This window comes from Mandrillus leucophaeus, unplaced genomic scaffold, assembly GCF_000951045.1.
Source record: "Mandrillus leucophaeus isolate KB7577 unplaced genomic scaffold, Mleu.le_1.0 Scaffold441, whole genome shotgun sequence".
In the NCBI taxonomy this organism is placed as follows: domain Eukaryota; kingdom Metazoa; phylum Chordata; class Mammalia; order Primates; family Cercopithecidae; genus Mandrillus; species Mandrillus leucophaeus.
The window spans coordinates 261,261-277,824 of record NW_012104710.1 but is presented as its reverse complement, the minus strand read 5'-3'; the positions used below and the strand labels follow the sequence as shown (position 1 = coordinate 277,824).

Below are 16,564 nucleotides of genomic sequence, written 5' to 3'. Positions count from 1 at the left end.
TCGTGATGTTTCATCTGCTACTTAAAATCTCCTTGGGAAAAGAGAGAGTAAAATAATAAAAAGACCAGCTAGCATCCATGAGCACGAAGACAACCAAACCAAAAAACAAAGTGATTTTCTTCATTAAAAGGCTCTGTGCACGCCGAAGCATTCTCAAAAACAGTTTATACCTTCTTCGTTTGTCTTCGCAAACTCCAATTTTCTGTATTTGACTTTTCCCTCTTAAAGCAACGCAAAGCAGCACACTGCGCAGTCGCCTGTGGCCAGGCGCCCCCGGGAGTATTCCGGCGCAGGCGCGGGGGCCGGGAAGTGGGCGGGCTCGCGCGCGTGCTCTGCGGTTCACTTCCGGCCAGCCCCTCCCCCGCCTCCCTCGCGTGGCCACCTCCCCCTCTGCCTTCTCCTACCCGGTCTCTTCCCCAACTCTCCCCACCCCTAGTGTTCTCCGCCCCGCTTGCCTCCTGTTCTTCCCCGCCCGCTCCATCCGGGTCGCTGACGGCTCTCTCTGGACTGGACAGCAGTGGCGTCCGCTTTTCTCTAAGGAACCCGGTAAAGTTTCACAGGGGCCGGGGAGGGGAGCAGCGGAGCAGCGGCACAGACGCCGGAGGTGCCCTGGTGATCACCGCCACTGGCTGACGGAGGAGGGTCCCAGGAGCCGGATACCTGCTTCAGCGACCGCGCTGCCTTGGTCTCTGGGGAAGGGCCGCCCCGCGTCACCTTGGGCTTCCCCTGCCCTGAAGGGCTGGGCGAGTTGTGGCCCCAGTGGGTTCGGGGGCGTGTGACGGCGTTAGGGAGGGGCAGGCCGGGCTGGGCGGATGCAGGCCGGCTCGGCACAGGGCGCTTTCTCAGCGCTTCCTAGGGGTGAGGGGCGTGGGGCGAGGGTAGGGTTGTGGCTCCCTGGCCCCGGGGCTGGAATGTCGTACCTCCCTGGGGATGGGCTTCTCTCAGGTTGAGGCCGCGGGCTGCCAAGCCTCGGCCGCCGGCCTCTGAGGCTGTTGCGAGCGGCCGGTTGCGGTAGTTGTCTGCTCGACCGCGAGGTTGGGTGTGTGCAGATGATTTCTCTTTCCCGGTCCCCATGAGCTGATCTGGGTGCACGTTCAGGGAAAGACGGGACTAAACTGCTTCTCATTTCCCTACCTGTTGCTGGCGAGAGGACGCCTCTGTGCTTTAAAGAAAAGGGTGGTTAGACCTCGCGCGCTGAAGTCGGGGTATTTTCCTGTATTACTCTTATTTTGTTTTTTAAATATGGGAAGACAATGCAGAAGTCTTGGGAATTATAGCGTTCTGATGCCCCGAAAGAATGAAATCAAACTTGTTAGAGGATGATGGGTCGTGGAATGGGACACCTTGGGCACTTGCTAACAGGAACGTAGGAAAATTGAGGTTGAGACTTCGCAGGCTCTGTAGGAATGTGCATGACTACTACAGAATAAGGTTGACTTCCTGTAATTATGATATTTAGTAACGCGATGTGTTTAAAAATCTACGTATGTATAGATGAAGTGGACTCTGTTATTTGTGTCTTTACAAGTGAAGAAATACTCAGTCAATGTGCTGGAAAGTTCTACAGATTTCGCCATCAGACTATCAGTGCCCCAGCCCCCATTCCTATTCTTGAAAAATCAGCAGTGCTGGAGTTATTTGCAATTAACCCCCGCCAATCTTTAAATAATTGTCTCAGAAGTATAGATAGATATAGATTGCTCACGGGAGAGTTTTTTAGTCCCGGTTACCAATTGCAATAAAAGAGGTTGAATTTTGGAAAGAATTGATTTCTAAACTGCATGAGTTTTTTTCTGTATTATAATTATGCAAATTGATTTAGTTTTAAAATTAGTGAGGTTGGAATGTTAGTATTTTGATTTGAAAAATGGGATCTTTGGAGGTGATTTGAGATTGTGGTTTGGTAAGAGAATCTTCATTTTCTCTCTGGCCTATTAAGAATAATTGAGAGAGTCGTTTAAATTGTGGAAAATTGCTTTAAATTTCCATTGTTGGTTTTATTTCTGTTACAGATAAGAACTTCCATTTTCTGTTGATGTGGAGGTAGGTATTAGAAGGCTTAATTATACTAGGATTTGAGGGAGATTGCAAGGTTATGTTTCTGCAGTTGGCTAAATTTTTCACTGTGTATATTTGCTTCTTGGGCAGTGAAAAGATGTCTTATTTCTTGCTCCCACTGAAATTATTTAAAGCAAAAAGTAGAAAAAATTGTGATTAATTTCATCAAGTTACTTACTCCCATTAGTTTAGTCTATCACAAGATAACCAGAAGTCAAAACTAGTTAATATGTTTTAAATTTTGCAAAGGATCGTAGAAAGTGACATATTTTCCCTAAAACTTTCTGTATGATACATTAAAAAAAATACAACTGATTGGTTTTTGAAACAATGATACTTATGTACCATGTTATAAAGTAAATTTAGTGTTTACCATGTAGCAATTATTGTAGCCTAGCACTTGAAAGAGCAATTATATATCCTTTTTCCTTTGAAGTCATATTAACTTCTTTCTATTTCCTCAGACATAGGGAACCTCCAACTTTCCGGGGTTTCAGAAGAGAATTTTTTATTGAAACTGGAAGACCAAAATAATTACAAACATGTTGTGCTGGGGCAATGCATCCTTTGGACAGCTAGGTTTGGGTGGAATTGATGAAGAAATTGTACTAGAGCCCAGAAAAAGTGACTTCTTTATAAATAAAAAGGTCCGAGATGTAGGATGTGGACTCAGACATACTGTATTTGTTCTGGATGATGGAACAGTGTACACTTGTGGATGTAATGATCTAGGACAGCTAGGTCATGAAAAATCCAGAAAGAAACCAGGTAAGTTGAAACGTTTTTAAAATTTGCTATTTCTAATAATTATATCATTTTAAATTTGAATCATCATATTATTTCTCTAGTTGTAATTATATGTTTATCAAACTTTAAAAGCAAAGTAGAAGTTATGTATTTCCATTATATTTGTATATTTGTATGGTTCTAAGTACTTTATGTTGTGGTTTCTTTTTTTTTTACGACTAGTATTATAAAACCTTATTTTGTATGACAATATAAAACAATAAAGAAAATCAGCCTGCCATATGTAGGTCTTTGGTACAGAATGTGTAGTGTGCAGGTCCTCTTTAATAAATTCTGTTCAGGCACCGTGGATAGATTTTAAATGCATAATTTACTTTGTGTTTACCTTACCTTGGGAGTGGGGGAAGAAAACAAGACGAAAAGCTTTTTACTTTGACTTGCTTGCCTAAAATATGTTTTTATTCTTTTTATCCCTCTGTCATAGTATTTTAAACATGTAATTTTATTTGGTTTAGTTAGAAATATCTTTTATTCCTCTAATCTTTTACTTTCTGTAGCATTGCTAGCTATTCAAGATTTTGTGACTATGAAGTGTCCTATTTTGTAATAGTTGTACAAGCAAAATTAAATAATTTGTAGGGTAATGAGAATTTTGAAGAATTTGGTCACATTTCATGTTCTGTTTTCCTGGATATTGTATTTTAAAATCAAATATTTCTACATTTAGGAATATCATTGTTATGTGAGTTTTGCTTTCAATTATGATAACTAAAAGTTAATGATTTCAGGTGGTAAATTCAGATGAGACTGCAGCTATACTGACTTAAACAGTTTCTTTTAACTGTAACAATAATGGCACTTCAGTATTTTCTATGGCAGTTATTTTATCAGTTTATTATTTAAGTGGTTTCTGTTGTTACTCAACTTTTGAGAGATTAATGTAATCTGAGATATTCAGACATTAAATTAAGGCACGATTCATCCTTCACATCATCTCACGACCATGCCAAATCTCACTTTTCTGACTTGCAAATACTGTATTGTTTTCATCCTTTCTTTGTGGTTAAGGTCTTAGTGTATTTTCTTCTGCCTTAATTTGTAATTTATTTTTTATTGGATAAATGATAGTGACATTCGTAAAATAGATTTTTAATTCTTGCAGAACTCAGTAAATGGCAGCTTTCTTGTACTCTACCTGTCTAAGAACGTTTTATGGATTCCTACCAGATTTTCATAATCTCAGGCATTGAGGTGGTCATATTGATAGAAATGAATGGTAATTTACTGATATGCATTTGATGATTGTCTCTGCTCCGGAGACAAATGGGCCCTTTTCTATTTTTGCTTAACTTGGAATGCTGCCTCAGGTTGAGATTTTCATGGTACCGAGGCTGCTGCTGTTCTTTGTACTTTAGCATGCCCCATAGAAATAACTGAACATCTCTCTGTATTACTTTAATAATTTCTGAAAGGCTGTAAAGCAAGTAGAAAGTAAAAAGCCAGCACATAGGAATTGCCAGTATAGTTACTTATGTCTACTGAGGTTTAAAATGTTTAAGTGTTAGAGGTAGATACTGTGTACTAATAGTATAATGATTATAGTGCCAGGAACGGCTTCCAACTATATAGATGAAATTCTGAGAAACTTAACTAGCTAGAATAGGCTTCTTTGTGGTCATGTTGACATTGTGATGATTGCATTGTGACATCTATATCATCTTGATTCAACCTGGAAACATTATTTGGTAACGTAAAGTTGGGGTGGTGAGTTTCCCTAATTTGGGATACCTCTTTAGGATTGCCTCATTGTTGTCCCGATTACACCACGGTCTATGGAAGAGAAAAGTGACAGGCATTAACTTTGTCTTTGAGAAATTTAGAGTCTGGGTTGGGAGTTAAGGTGTACATGAACAACTGGAGAGAATTAGAAATTAGACATGATATGCTATGTACTTTGAGCCTAAGAAATTTAAATGATGGGAAATATTATGGGATAGAATTAAAGTAAGATTTCTGGGAGAAAATGAAGGCTTACATTTAATTCTATTGGTGATCACATAAACAGCTAGGAAATAAGTCTGGAGCTGAAATAGCTTAGTTTTGTAGAGGGAGGGTGATGCTGATCCTGAGAAAAGCTTTTTATTATCAGAAGTTCTGGTTCAGTGATACATTGAAGTGAACCTATGTTTCAGAGGGAAGAGAAGGAACTTCAAAAAGTAGTAGTTGCTCTCATAGGAACTTCACCTTTTAATCTCAGCCTTGATTGAAGATTTTTTTTTTTTTTTTTTTTGAGACAGAGTTTCGCTCTTGTTGCCCAGGCTGGAGTGCAATGGCGCCGTCTTGGGCTCATGGCTACCTCCGCCTCCCAGGTTCAAGCAATTCTCCTGCTTCAGCCTCCCGAGTAGCTAGGATTACAGGCGCCCACCACCATGCCTGGCTACTTTTCGTATTTTTAGTAGAGATGGGGTTTTACCATGTTGGCCAGGCTAGTCTTGAACTCCTGACCTCAGGTGATCCGCCTGCCTTGGCCTCCCAAAGAGCTGAATTACAAGCATGAGCCACCGCTCCTGGGCTAAGATGTTTTTTAAATAATGTTTTTCACTAAATTTTAAGAATTTTTTAACTAAAGTTATTTATATTTGGAATAATTCGTTAATGATTTAAATGTGTCATTTCCCCAACCCCTTTTTAAATTTGTAAATTTGAGGACTGGATTAAAAGATAAAAAGTTGTTGGATCTTATTTATTTTAAAGTCTTCTGGTAATTGAGCAAGTTGGTTGTATTTCTGGGACCATGTAATAAACATAGTTCACTTCGCAAGAGGTTTTTTGTTTGTTTGTTTTGTTTTGTTTTGTTTTGAGACAGAGTCTCACTCTGTTGCCCAGGCTGGAATGTAGTGGCATGATCTCTGCTCACTGCAACCTCTGCTTCCCAGGTTCAAGCGATTATCCTGCCTCAGCCTCCCGAGTTGCTGGGACTATAGGCACGTGCCACCATGCCCGGGTAATTTTTTGTATTTTTAGTAGGGACGGGGTTTCACCGTGTTAGCCAGGATGGTCTCGATATCCTGACCTCGTGATCTGCCCGCCTTGGCCTCCCAGAGTGCTGGGATTACAGGCGTGAGCCACCATGCCCAGCCGACTTCCCAAGAGCTTTAAACTTGTGTCAGAAGACAGATAGAATGGACGGAACTAAGAATTGTTTCTTTATGTAGATTGGCTTTATAAATATGCATATTCCATAACTAATAAGGAATAAAAGAGAAAGAGGTAGCCTTATTAAGGATAAAGTATTCTTGAGATTCATAATAACCTACTGGAGGAGTTGGCCTGACAATGTAATAAATAGATTTAACCTGTGGCCTATTGAAAAGCGGTGTTTCTGTTCTGGACTTTTTAGGAACCACATAGAAGGATTTAACTGAATTCCTTTATTATACTAAAGGTGCAGATTATGTTTATTTTCATCTGTATTGTCTTGTATATGTATGTCCTTTTCTATCACTACTAGCTTTTTCTGAATTATTTCCAGAGAAGTGAATGTCTGTTTCACTTTCATGTTTTTTTTTCATAAGAACTTTAAAATACTTTTAAGTTAATGTATCAATTTTTTAATTTATAGCTAACAAATAAATTTATTTAATCTTCAGTGTGCTAAACCAGTCCATTTAAATGAATTGGTTTTTTTAGACTTTCAAATTCAGTTCTGAAGATTTTAAGTATGGGAAGTATACTTTTCTTTAAAAGATCCTTTTCTTACTGTATATCTAATCATAGGTATAATTTGGTGACCATGGTCCTAACTATATGTTTTGCACATTGATTTCCATTTGTTTCATGTTAGAAACAATATTAAACTGTTTTGTGACCATAATTTATAAATAAAGTGGTGTTCTGTTTAAAAACAAGCCCTGTTATCTAAAAAATAGTTTTTTGTGTTTTATAACATTCTTTCAAATGGAGTGTTTCATTTAATTCTCACAACAGTTGTATGTAGCTAAGGCAGGTATCATGGTCCCTATTTTACAGATGAGGACACTGAGGTTAAAAGAGATTAAGAGACTAATAGGGTCACTTGGCTAGCACATCTTGAGACCACCCTAAATCTTGTGATTTTTATCCTAAATCTTGTGATTTTTATCCTTAATCTTACAAATCTTTTCCTTTGCTATATTTAGAAGGTAGAAGAATATTTGTTCACCTTTGAGAAAGGTGGTTTCCATCACTGTTTTATTGTAATTCCAAGGGTTTTTTCATTTTTTATTTTTATTTTTTTGAGATGGGATCTTGTTCTGTTGCTCAAGCAACAGTTGCTCATTGCAGTGGTATGATAATAGCTCACTGTAGCCTTGGACTCCTGGGCTCAAGTGATCCTCCTACCTCAGCTTCCCCGGTATTTGGGACTACATTTATGTGCCACCATGCCTGCTTAATTTTTTTTTTTTTTTGAGACAGAGTCTTGCTCTGTCACCCAGGGTGGAGTTCAGTGGTGTGATCTCTGCTCACTACAGCCTCCACATCTTGGGTTCAAGTGATTCTCCTGTCTCAGCCTCCCGAGTAGCTGGGACTACAGGTGTGTGCCGCCACAGCCGGCTAATTTTTTTATATTTTTAGTAGAGGCAGGGTTTCACCATGTTGGCCAGGGTGGTCTTGAACTCCTGACCTCAGGTGATCTGCCCACCTCGGCCTCCCAAAGTGCTAGGATTACAGGCGTGAGCCACCAGGCCTGGCCAATTTTTTTATGTTTGTTAGAGATGGGGGTCTTTGTATGTTGCCCAGTCTGGTCTCAAACGCCAGTCCTCAAGCTATCCTCCTGCCCTGGCTTCCCCAAATTGCTGGGATTTATAGGGATGAGCTACTGTGGCAGCCAAGAAAAATCTTTTAAAAATTACTATCTTGTAACTAAGGTTATATAATGAAGACAGCATATTTTATTATCATCCCCCTTGTGCATAAACTCAAAAATCATTTTAAAAACTGATGAGAAGATTGAGAGTTCTATTTTCAAAATGTAATATTGTACCAACACAAACAAAAATTCAAATATGTATAGTGTATCACTGAATGGAAGACTAACTTGATTAGCAGAGTTTATAGGTAATAGTTTTAATAGTATGATAAAATTTATTGTGGTTTATGTTGAACTTTTTTTAAAGATCATGAGCATTGATTCTATGTTTTCCATATCCTCGAATGGTAATTTCTACTGTTGAGTCATTCCAATAAAAGCATTTTGGTCACATAGTAGTGATTACTTGGTTTGCCTTTCTTGCTTCTTCATTTTTCTGACCTGTCTTCTCTCTGTTCATAAAACAAATCTATAAAATATAGTTGAAATTTAAAAAGTAATATAGGAAAATATAACTATGGGAAATAAAGTTACTCACTTAAGGGTGGGTTAAAAATAAAAATACCAGATTATCCCACACATTTCTTACTGAACCAGAGCATTTAAACCAAAGAAGCTCATTGTGTTTTATAACTCCCGGTTTTCACAATACCTTCTAAGGAAGAGAAAGATGTGGATGATAGATTTGAAAAAAGTAATTACTTGGGTCAGGAGTGGAGGCTTGCTTTGAACACTTTACTTTGAGAAAGGTTAGTGCCCAAGAATCACAGTGTCAAGGGTAGGAAAAAAAAATCATAATGCAAACAGATGACTACTGTTAGAGAAATGTATAATAATACTTTACTTTGTGTAGGACCCTACATCTGAGGAATTTCAAGAGCATTACACAATAACTCATGGTTCCTTTCAAAATGCTTGTGACACAATTTGCAAGGATTATCCTCATCTTAGGGGATAAATTTACGGAGAAATGGCAGCACAAGTTGGTAAGTAACTTGTCAAAATAGGTGACTGGTGAACAGCTATAAGTTGAATTTGAAAGTTGGAGTCTACCAGTCTCCTACCTTATTCACTAAATTGTGCTTATGTTTAGAATTATTTATAGTAATATCTTCTGTTTGAGGCAGATCAAATACTAGTGCACAGATTGTTTCCCTGCCATTCTATTTGATGGCCTGTTAAATCATTATTTTACCAAGATGCTTACATTCTGATGCCACTTTGATACTTCATTATAACTCTGTGTGGTATGAAAAATATTTAAACAAATGAACAGAAACTTAACTATGGTAATACCCTGTCTTTCCTGTTTTCTATTATATATTGTATACATCCCCTTGTCTAACTGCTATGTTGTACTACAATCCAAGGTCCATAGTAACTGACTTGCAGAATTGATTTGGTGGCTAACCTTGGAACTTGGATTAGTTATGTTGTATAAAGTCCACTATGTAAATACATGCATCTCTCTCTAAGATGCATTGGTTTGGTGGATGCTTTATAAAACTCTTAAAACCTACACAGAAGACAAAAATAGCAGTAGATGCCTAATCTGAGCAGTCTAACAAAGGAAAGCTTCTTTAAAGGACTTGGAACCAGTGATTTTCTCTTGGGTATGTTAATGTTTTTACATGATTAGAAGTGAGCCACATACTTTCCTTAAAAGATTTAGCAGTGCGGTAGATTTTGGTTTCACAATTTGGGTAGTTAGCGATTCTTGTTGCAAATGGCAGTCTAGGGAGTCTAGTTTCCATTATCTCCTTAGTAAGGACTCTTAGGGTTCCATGTTCCCAATAGATCATACAAATGTAGCACTGTTTTTCAAGCTCATTTCTCACAAAGGCATGCATTTTAAAAACTGCTTTGAAGAAATAAAAGTTACTTCTGTATTCCTAGGCTATAAAGTATATCAAGTGCTTGGGATACATATGAAAGAATCGAATAGAAGCAGCATACTCAAATGTTTATATAAAAGTTTATTTGGGCTTGGATAATATTAATAAAAAAATGGGTAACACTAATGAGGAAACTATATTAATGAGCTCATGGTTGAACTTCCTGTTCCCCTGGATTTTTTTTTTTCATATTGATGGAATTTAAAAGGCAGTTATTTTAAATCGTAATAAATTATGATGGTTACCTTATATGTGAGAAAAACCTATGCTGTGTGTAATTATACATTTTATTGGAGTTTTGTTTTTTTAGACAGGATCTTGCTGTCACTGGAGTATAGTAGTTAAATTGTGGCTCACTGTAGCCTCAACTTCCCTGCGTTCAGGAATCCTCTTACCTCAGCCTGCTGAGTAGCTGGGACCACATGTGCATGCCACCAGGCCCAGCATATTTTTGTATTTTTTGTAGAGACAGGGTTCCACTCTTTTGCCCAGGCTGGTCTCGAAGTGATCATCCCACCTCAGACTCCCAAAGTGTTGGGATTATAGGCATGAACCACCACGTCAGGCCTTATTAGAGTTGTTTTTTTTTTTTAAGGGAAATTTCTTGCATTTCGATGGCTTATTCCTTAAACCGTAATGTTTTATTTGCCTAGATTTACTCTTTTGTGTTCATTTCTAGCATGGCAGAATTTTGGTTTAGCCTTTCTTGGCCATAAGACATTCTAGAATCCTTTAGTAATGGGCTTTTCACAAATTATTTGAAAATATCTTAATTACTTTTTTATTCATATCTAAGATTCACCTCATTTTATTCCTTTGCTAGGTGTTATACTATTCTGAAATAACACATTTTTAGTATTACAAGTTCTTAGTAGAGAATTTCTAACACATAGGAAAGTAAAAACTATAATGCCATCATGCATAGGTAAATAGTATTGTCACATGAGACCTTTTCTGTATTCATATATGTTTCTGATTAAAAACTGGGAGTGTGTTCTTGTATCTCAACTTTTTTCTCCTGATAATAATTTAGTATTTTCCCATGTTTTAAAATTTTAGGAATATTGGGAATATTTAGGAATATAATTAACATTTTATCATTTAGATGTACCAAAATTTATTTAAGTATTCTATTTTTTGGATTTTTTTTTTTTTTTTTTTTGTGACGGAGCCTTGCTCTTGTTGCCCAGGCTGGAGTGCAGTGGCACGATCTTGGCTCACTGCAATTTCTACCTCCTGGGTTCAAGCTTCCTCTGCTTCAGCCTCCTGAGTAGCTGGGATTACAGGCACCTGCCACCATGCCCGGCTAATTTTTCATACTTTTAGTACAGACGGGTTTTGCAGGTTGGCCAGGCTGGTCTCAAACTCCTGACCGCAGATTACTCCTGGCGGTAATCTGCCCGCCTTGGCCTCCCAAAGTGCTGGGATTATAGGCTTGAGCCACCGTGCCTGGCCTTAAAGTGATTTTTTATTCCTTTTTTTCTTGGTAGTTGAACCTATTTTTAAACTTTATTTTGGAAAAATTTAAACATCTATAAAAGTAGAATAGTATAATGAGCCCCCAAATTCCCATCAACCAGTTTCAACACTTAATTTATGTTTTATCTAGTTTTATTTATAGATGACTGACTGTAACTCCCTCCTGTGCTCTCCAGTCCTGGATTATTTTGAAGCAAATCCCAGATGTTGTCATATCATCTTTTTTTTTTTTTTTTTTTTTTGAGACGGAGCCTTGCTGTGTTTCCCAAGCTGGAGTGCATGGCGCGAACTCCACTCACTGCAGCCTCTGCCTCCTGGGTTCAAGTGATTCTCCTGTCTCAGCCTCCTGCGTAGCTGGGATTACAGATGCGTGCCACCACTCCTGGCTAATTTTTTGTATTTTTAGTAGAGACAGGGTTTCACCATATTGGCCAGGGTGGTCTCCAACTCCTGACCTCGTGATCCACCTGCCTCAGCCTCCCAAAGTGCTGGGATTACAGGCGTGAGCCACCGTGCCCAGCCTATTTTTTAGAATTTACTTCCAGATTTTTGTTATAAGTTAATACTGCAATGAACATATATACCAATTCAGTCTTTATTTCTTTTTCTTTCTCTCTCTCTCTCTTTTTTTTTTTAGATAGAATCTTACTCTGTTGCCTGTTGCCTAGGCTGGAGTGCCTGTTGCCATCTTGGCTCACTGCAACCTCTGCCTCCCAGGTTCAAATGATTCTCCTGCCTCAGCCTCCTGAGTAGCTGAGATCGCAGGCATGCAGGCACCACACTTGGCTAATTTTTTGTATTTTTAGTAGAGATTGGGTTTCACCATGATGGCCAGGCTGGTCTTGAACTCCTGACCTCAGGTAATCCACCTGCCACGACATCCCAAATTGCTGGGATTACAGGCCTGAGCCATGGTGCCTGCCTATTTCTTTCTTTTAATTATTTTTTATTTTGGGGGACAGGATTTTGCTCTGTTGCCCAGGCTGGAGTGCAGTGGCATGATCTCGGCTCATGGCAACCTCCGTCTCCTGGGCTCAAGCGATTCTCCTGCCTCAGCCTCCAGAGCAGCTAGGATTACAGGCATGTGCCACCATGCCCGGCTAATTTTTGTATTTTTAGTAGAGGTGGGATTTTGCCATGTTGACCAGGCTGGTCTAGAACTCCTGGCCTCAAGTGATCTGCCCACTTCGCCCTCCCAAAATGCTGGGATTACAGGCATGAGCTACCACTCTGTTTCTTTATTATTATTTGAGATAGAGTTTCGCTCTTGTTGCCCAGGCTAAAGTGCAATGGTGCAATCTTGGCTCACTGCAGCCTCCGCCTCTCAGGTTCAAGTGACTCTCTTGCCTTGACCTCCTGAGTAGCTGGGATTACAGATGCCCGCCAACATGCCCTGCTAATTTTTTGTAATTTTAGTAGAGATGGAGTTTTGCCATGTTGGCCAGGCTGGTCTCGAACTCCTGGCCTCAGTTAATCCGCCCGCCTCGGCCTCCAAAGTGCTGGGCTTACAGGCGTGAGCCACCACGCCTGACCTACCTCTGTTTATTTCTTTAGGAAAAAGAACATCTTTAAGGAAAGAGAACTGAATTTATTGTTTAAGCACAGTTGTGTCTCATTTTACGAAGTTTATATACTCATAAGATATTTGTAAATGAAAGTTTTTAAAATGTATGACAAGGCCGAGCACGGTGGCTTACGCCTGTAAACACAGCACTTTGGGAGGCCGAGGCAAGCGGATCACGAGGTCAGGAGTTCAAGACCAGCCTGGCCAACATAGTGAAGCACCGTCGCTACTAAAAAAATAGAAAAATTAGCTGGGCATAGTGGTATGCCTGTAGTCTCAGCTACTCGGGTCGCTGAGGCAGGAGAGTTGCTTGAACCCAGGAGGCAGGGGTTGCAGTGAGCCGAGATCTACACTCTAGCCTGGGTAACAGAGCGAGACTCCATCTAAAAATAATAATAATAATAATAAAGGTAAATAAATAAATAATTACAATTACAATATTACGACCTAATAGGGAATAGAAAACAAATGCACAAATAATAGAAATGCAATTAAAATATGCCAAGTGTTATAGGATGTATAAACAACAGTGCCGTGTAGAGATAGTATACTATCAGATAGCAACAGGCAAGTTTGAGGCTGGGGGAAGAGTAGTCCATGTAACAGATGTCTGAGAATAGTGAGCAGGAAGGTTAGAAAGGCAAAATTGAGGTCAGATTATAGAAATAAATTCAAGAGCTTGAATTTAATTTGGTGAATATCCACTGATAGATTGTAATGGGAATTACAATGGATTTATAAAGGAAAGGTTGAAAGGGAGAGAAATTGGAGGTAAAGAAATAGGCTGTAATGGTAGTCCTTTAAAGCAAGAAAGGAGCAGGTAGATAATGGAGAGACTTAGGGAGGCAGAAAGAATGGACAGACTTTGATAACCAGATGGAAATAAATAATAAACATAAAGGGAAGAGCCAGGTATGATCCTAAGTGGAATCATTAGCTGATAGAAATAAGGAATCCAGGAAGAGAAGAAATATTCTCTTTTATTTTAAGAGGCAATTTAAAAGATTCTGGTAAGGCGAATTTTGTGGTAAACTTAATAATACTGAGTGAGCAGTAAGAAATGTAGTACTGTAAGTGGGGGCTAAATGCGTGAAGTGTTTATTTTCGATTTTGTTTTATTTTCAGTTCAGATAGGCTGACATTCCAACTGTAGACTTCTCCCCAGTTCTAACCTGTTAAGTAATTAATAATTCATTAACAATACTTCGTACTTTTGGAAGACTGCTTAAGGCACGTGGTGATACAATACCATTGTAAATTTAAAGTGACCTAAATGGTTGCCTCCTCCGTCTGTTTTGTAAACCTGAATTTCTATATACAGGTTTTTTTGTGTTTTTTTTTTGAGATGGAGTATTGCTCTGTCACCCAGGCTGGAGTGAGTGGCACCATCTCTGCTCATTGCAACCTCCACCTCCCAGGTTCAAGCAATTCTCCTGCTTCAGCCTTTCAAGTAGCTGGGATTACAGGCATCCGCCACCGTGCCCGGCTAATTTTTTTTTTTTTGTATTTTTAGTAGAAACGGGGTTTCACCATATTGGTCAGGTTGGTCTGGAACTCCTGACCTGAAGTTATCTGCCCGCCTCGGCCTCCCAAAGTGGTAGGATTACAGGCGTGAGTCACTGCTCCTGGCCCATTTGCTTATTCTTTAGCTGACACAAACCTATTCTTTTTTATTTTTTGAGATGGAGTCTCGCTCTGTCGCCCAGGCTGGAGTGCAGTGGTGCGATCTCGGCTCACTACAAGCTCCACTTCCTGGGTTCATGCCATTCTCCTGCCTCAGCTTCCCATTTAGCTGGGACTACAAGCGCCTGCCATGACGCCTGGCTAATTTTTTGTATTTTTAGTAGGGATGGGTTTCACTGTGTTAGCCAGGATAGTATTGACCTCCTGACTTCATGATCCACCTGCCTCGGCCTCCCAAAGTGCCAAACCTATTCTTAATTACTATGTTTGACTTCAGGACTTCCCTCCAGGTGTTACTGGAAACAAAGCTTTTGCAGTCAGAAGGTGCAATGACATAGGTGTAAGTTGCTTTTGGTTCCACTAGTAGCTGAAATAATTTTAACTGTAAGTTGGATATATGCCGCAATGTAAGCAAGAGCTATTGGGAAATTCACCTTTTGCGATAATGCTGTTGCTTCTGTGAAAGGGAAACAGGCGTGGGGAAGAAACAGGTAAGGCTAAAAGAGGTCCTAAAGAGCAGAATTAGGAGTATCTGAAAAGCAGTGGAAAGAAAGTTTAGCTACTTTACCTATACATTATTAGAAGACATTTGTGACTTTTTTTTTTTTTAGGGTGGCATAACAAGGATAAAGTAGATGTTAGATTGCTTCCCAGAATTGATCCAAAGTACTTATCAATCAGCATATATGTAATTTCTAATCCAAGTATTGCTTAGCTATAGATTTCATACCTAGGCTCTCTAATAGGAATGAACCTTATATTTTGAAGAGTTACTAGGTAGAAGCCTGATTGGTTGATGTTACCTGTACCTGAACATAGACCTATTCACATTTTCAGTTGGGAAGTTGAATGAGCCTCTACAACTGAGAATAAGGGGAAAAGGGAACACATTATAAGTTGGTACTGCATTGTATAGGGTGAAGAAATACACAAACCATGTAATTGGAGAGAAATTTAGTGTTGCAATATTTAGAATGTATTATTTACGGCTGGACTTGGTGGCTCACGCCTGTATTCCCAGAACTTTGGGAAGTCGAGGTAGGTGGATCACAAGGTCAGGGGTTTGAAACTAGCCTGGCCAACATGGTGAAACTCTGTCTCTACTAAAAAAATACAAAAATTAGCTGGGTATGGTGGCATGCACCTGTAATCTCAGCTACTTGGGAGGCTAAGGCAGAAGAATTGCTTGAACCTGGGAGGTGGAGGTTGCAGTGAGCCAAGATTGCACCACTGTTATTTGTGTCACTGCACTCCAGCCTGGGTGACACAGCAAGACTGCCTCAAAAGCAAACAAAAAGAATATTATTCACATATTGTAATGCTGATATTAAAAAAATAGTAGCAGTAAACCTCCATTATGTGCCAGGTACTGTGCTGAATCCTTTATTCATTATCGAAAAGTCTTATATCTATCCTGCAAAAGCTGTGCTGAATCCTTATTCATTATCCGAAAGTCTTATATCTGTCCTGCAAAAGTATGTGTTTTGGTGAGAACAGTCAGTCTTCAGAAGATTAAGTAATTCTCCCAAAGTTGAAATTAAAGCTGAGTAGAAACAAGAACCAATAAGAAGAACAATGGAAGAAAAGAAACCATTTATAATAGCGAGAGAAACAAAATAACCCAGCAATAAAGTAGTAAGAAATGTGCAAGACCTATATGAAGAAGACTTGAAAGCATTACTGAGGAACACAAAAAACTTGAGCAAATGAAAACCACATTTATGGATAAGGACATTCAACCATATCAACCTGTCAGTTTTCTCTAATTTGTAAATTTAGTGTGATCCTAATGAAAATGTCAAGTGACTTTTTGGGAAAGTAGACAAATGGATACTGAAGTTCATATGGAAAAAGAAAAAGTAGGAAAATTCTAAAAAAATAGTAATAAGTATTAACTTTTTTTAAAGACAGTTTCTAATATACATTAAAATGAGCAAGGTGTAGAGAGCAATGTATAGAGAGCTACATTTTGGGTTTTTTAAACAAAGAAAAATATACACTTGCATTTGCTTATAGATACACAAAAAACCCTGGAAGGATATATACAACTAATAACATTGGTAACTCTTGGTGTAGAGGTGGGAAAAGAAGTGGTGAGAGTTAGGTTGATGGAGAACATACATAGTAGACTTTTCCCTGCATACCTTTTTAAAAACAATGTAAATATGTTACCTTTTTTTTTTTTTTTTTTTTTTTTTTTTTTTTAAGGGTAGGCTTTGGAATTAGAGTGCTCACATAAAAATCCTGGCTCTGTTGCTAGATCTGTTTTCTTGGTCACATTGCTTAACC

General features: G+C 38.9%; 1 protein-coding gene across 5 annotated transcripts in view; it reads left to right on the top strand.

Annotated features, from left to right (window-relative positions):
- Positions 1 to 341: 341 nt before the first annotated feature.
- Positions 342 to 16,564, top strand: part of HERC4 (HECT and RLD domain containing E3 ubiquitin protein ligase 4) — a 175,586-nt gene continuing 159,363 nt past the window's right edge. For 4 of the 5 annotated variants that reach the window (XM_011994077.1, XM_011994078.1, XM_011994076.1 and 1 more), the window contains exons 1-3: positions 342 to 546; positions 2,013 to 2,043; positions 2,523 to 2,826. In XM_011994077.1, the coding sequence (XP_011849467.1) occupies positions 2,601 to 2,826 (226 nt within the window). In that variant the 5' untranslated portion in view covers positions 342 to 546; positions 2,013 to 2,043; positions 2,523 to 2,600. The remainder of the gene's footprint in view (positions 547 to 2,012; positions 2,044 to 2,522; positions 2,827 to 16,564) is intronic. The other variant, XM_011994079.1, reaches the window with a different exon arrangement.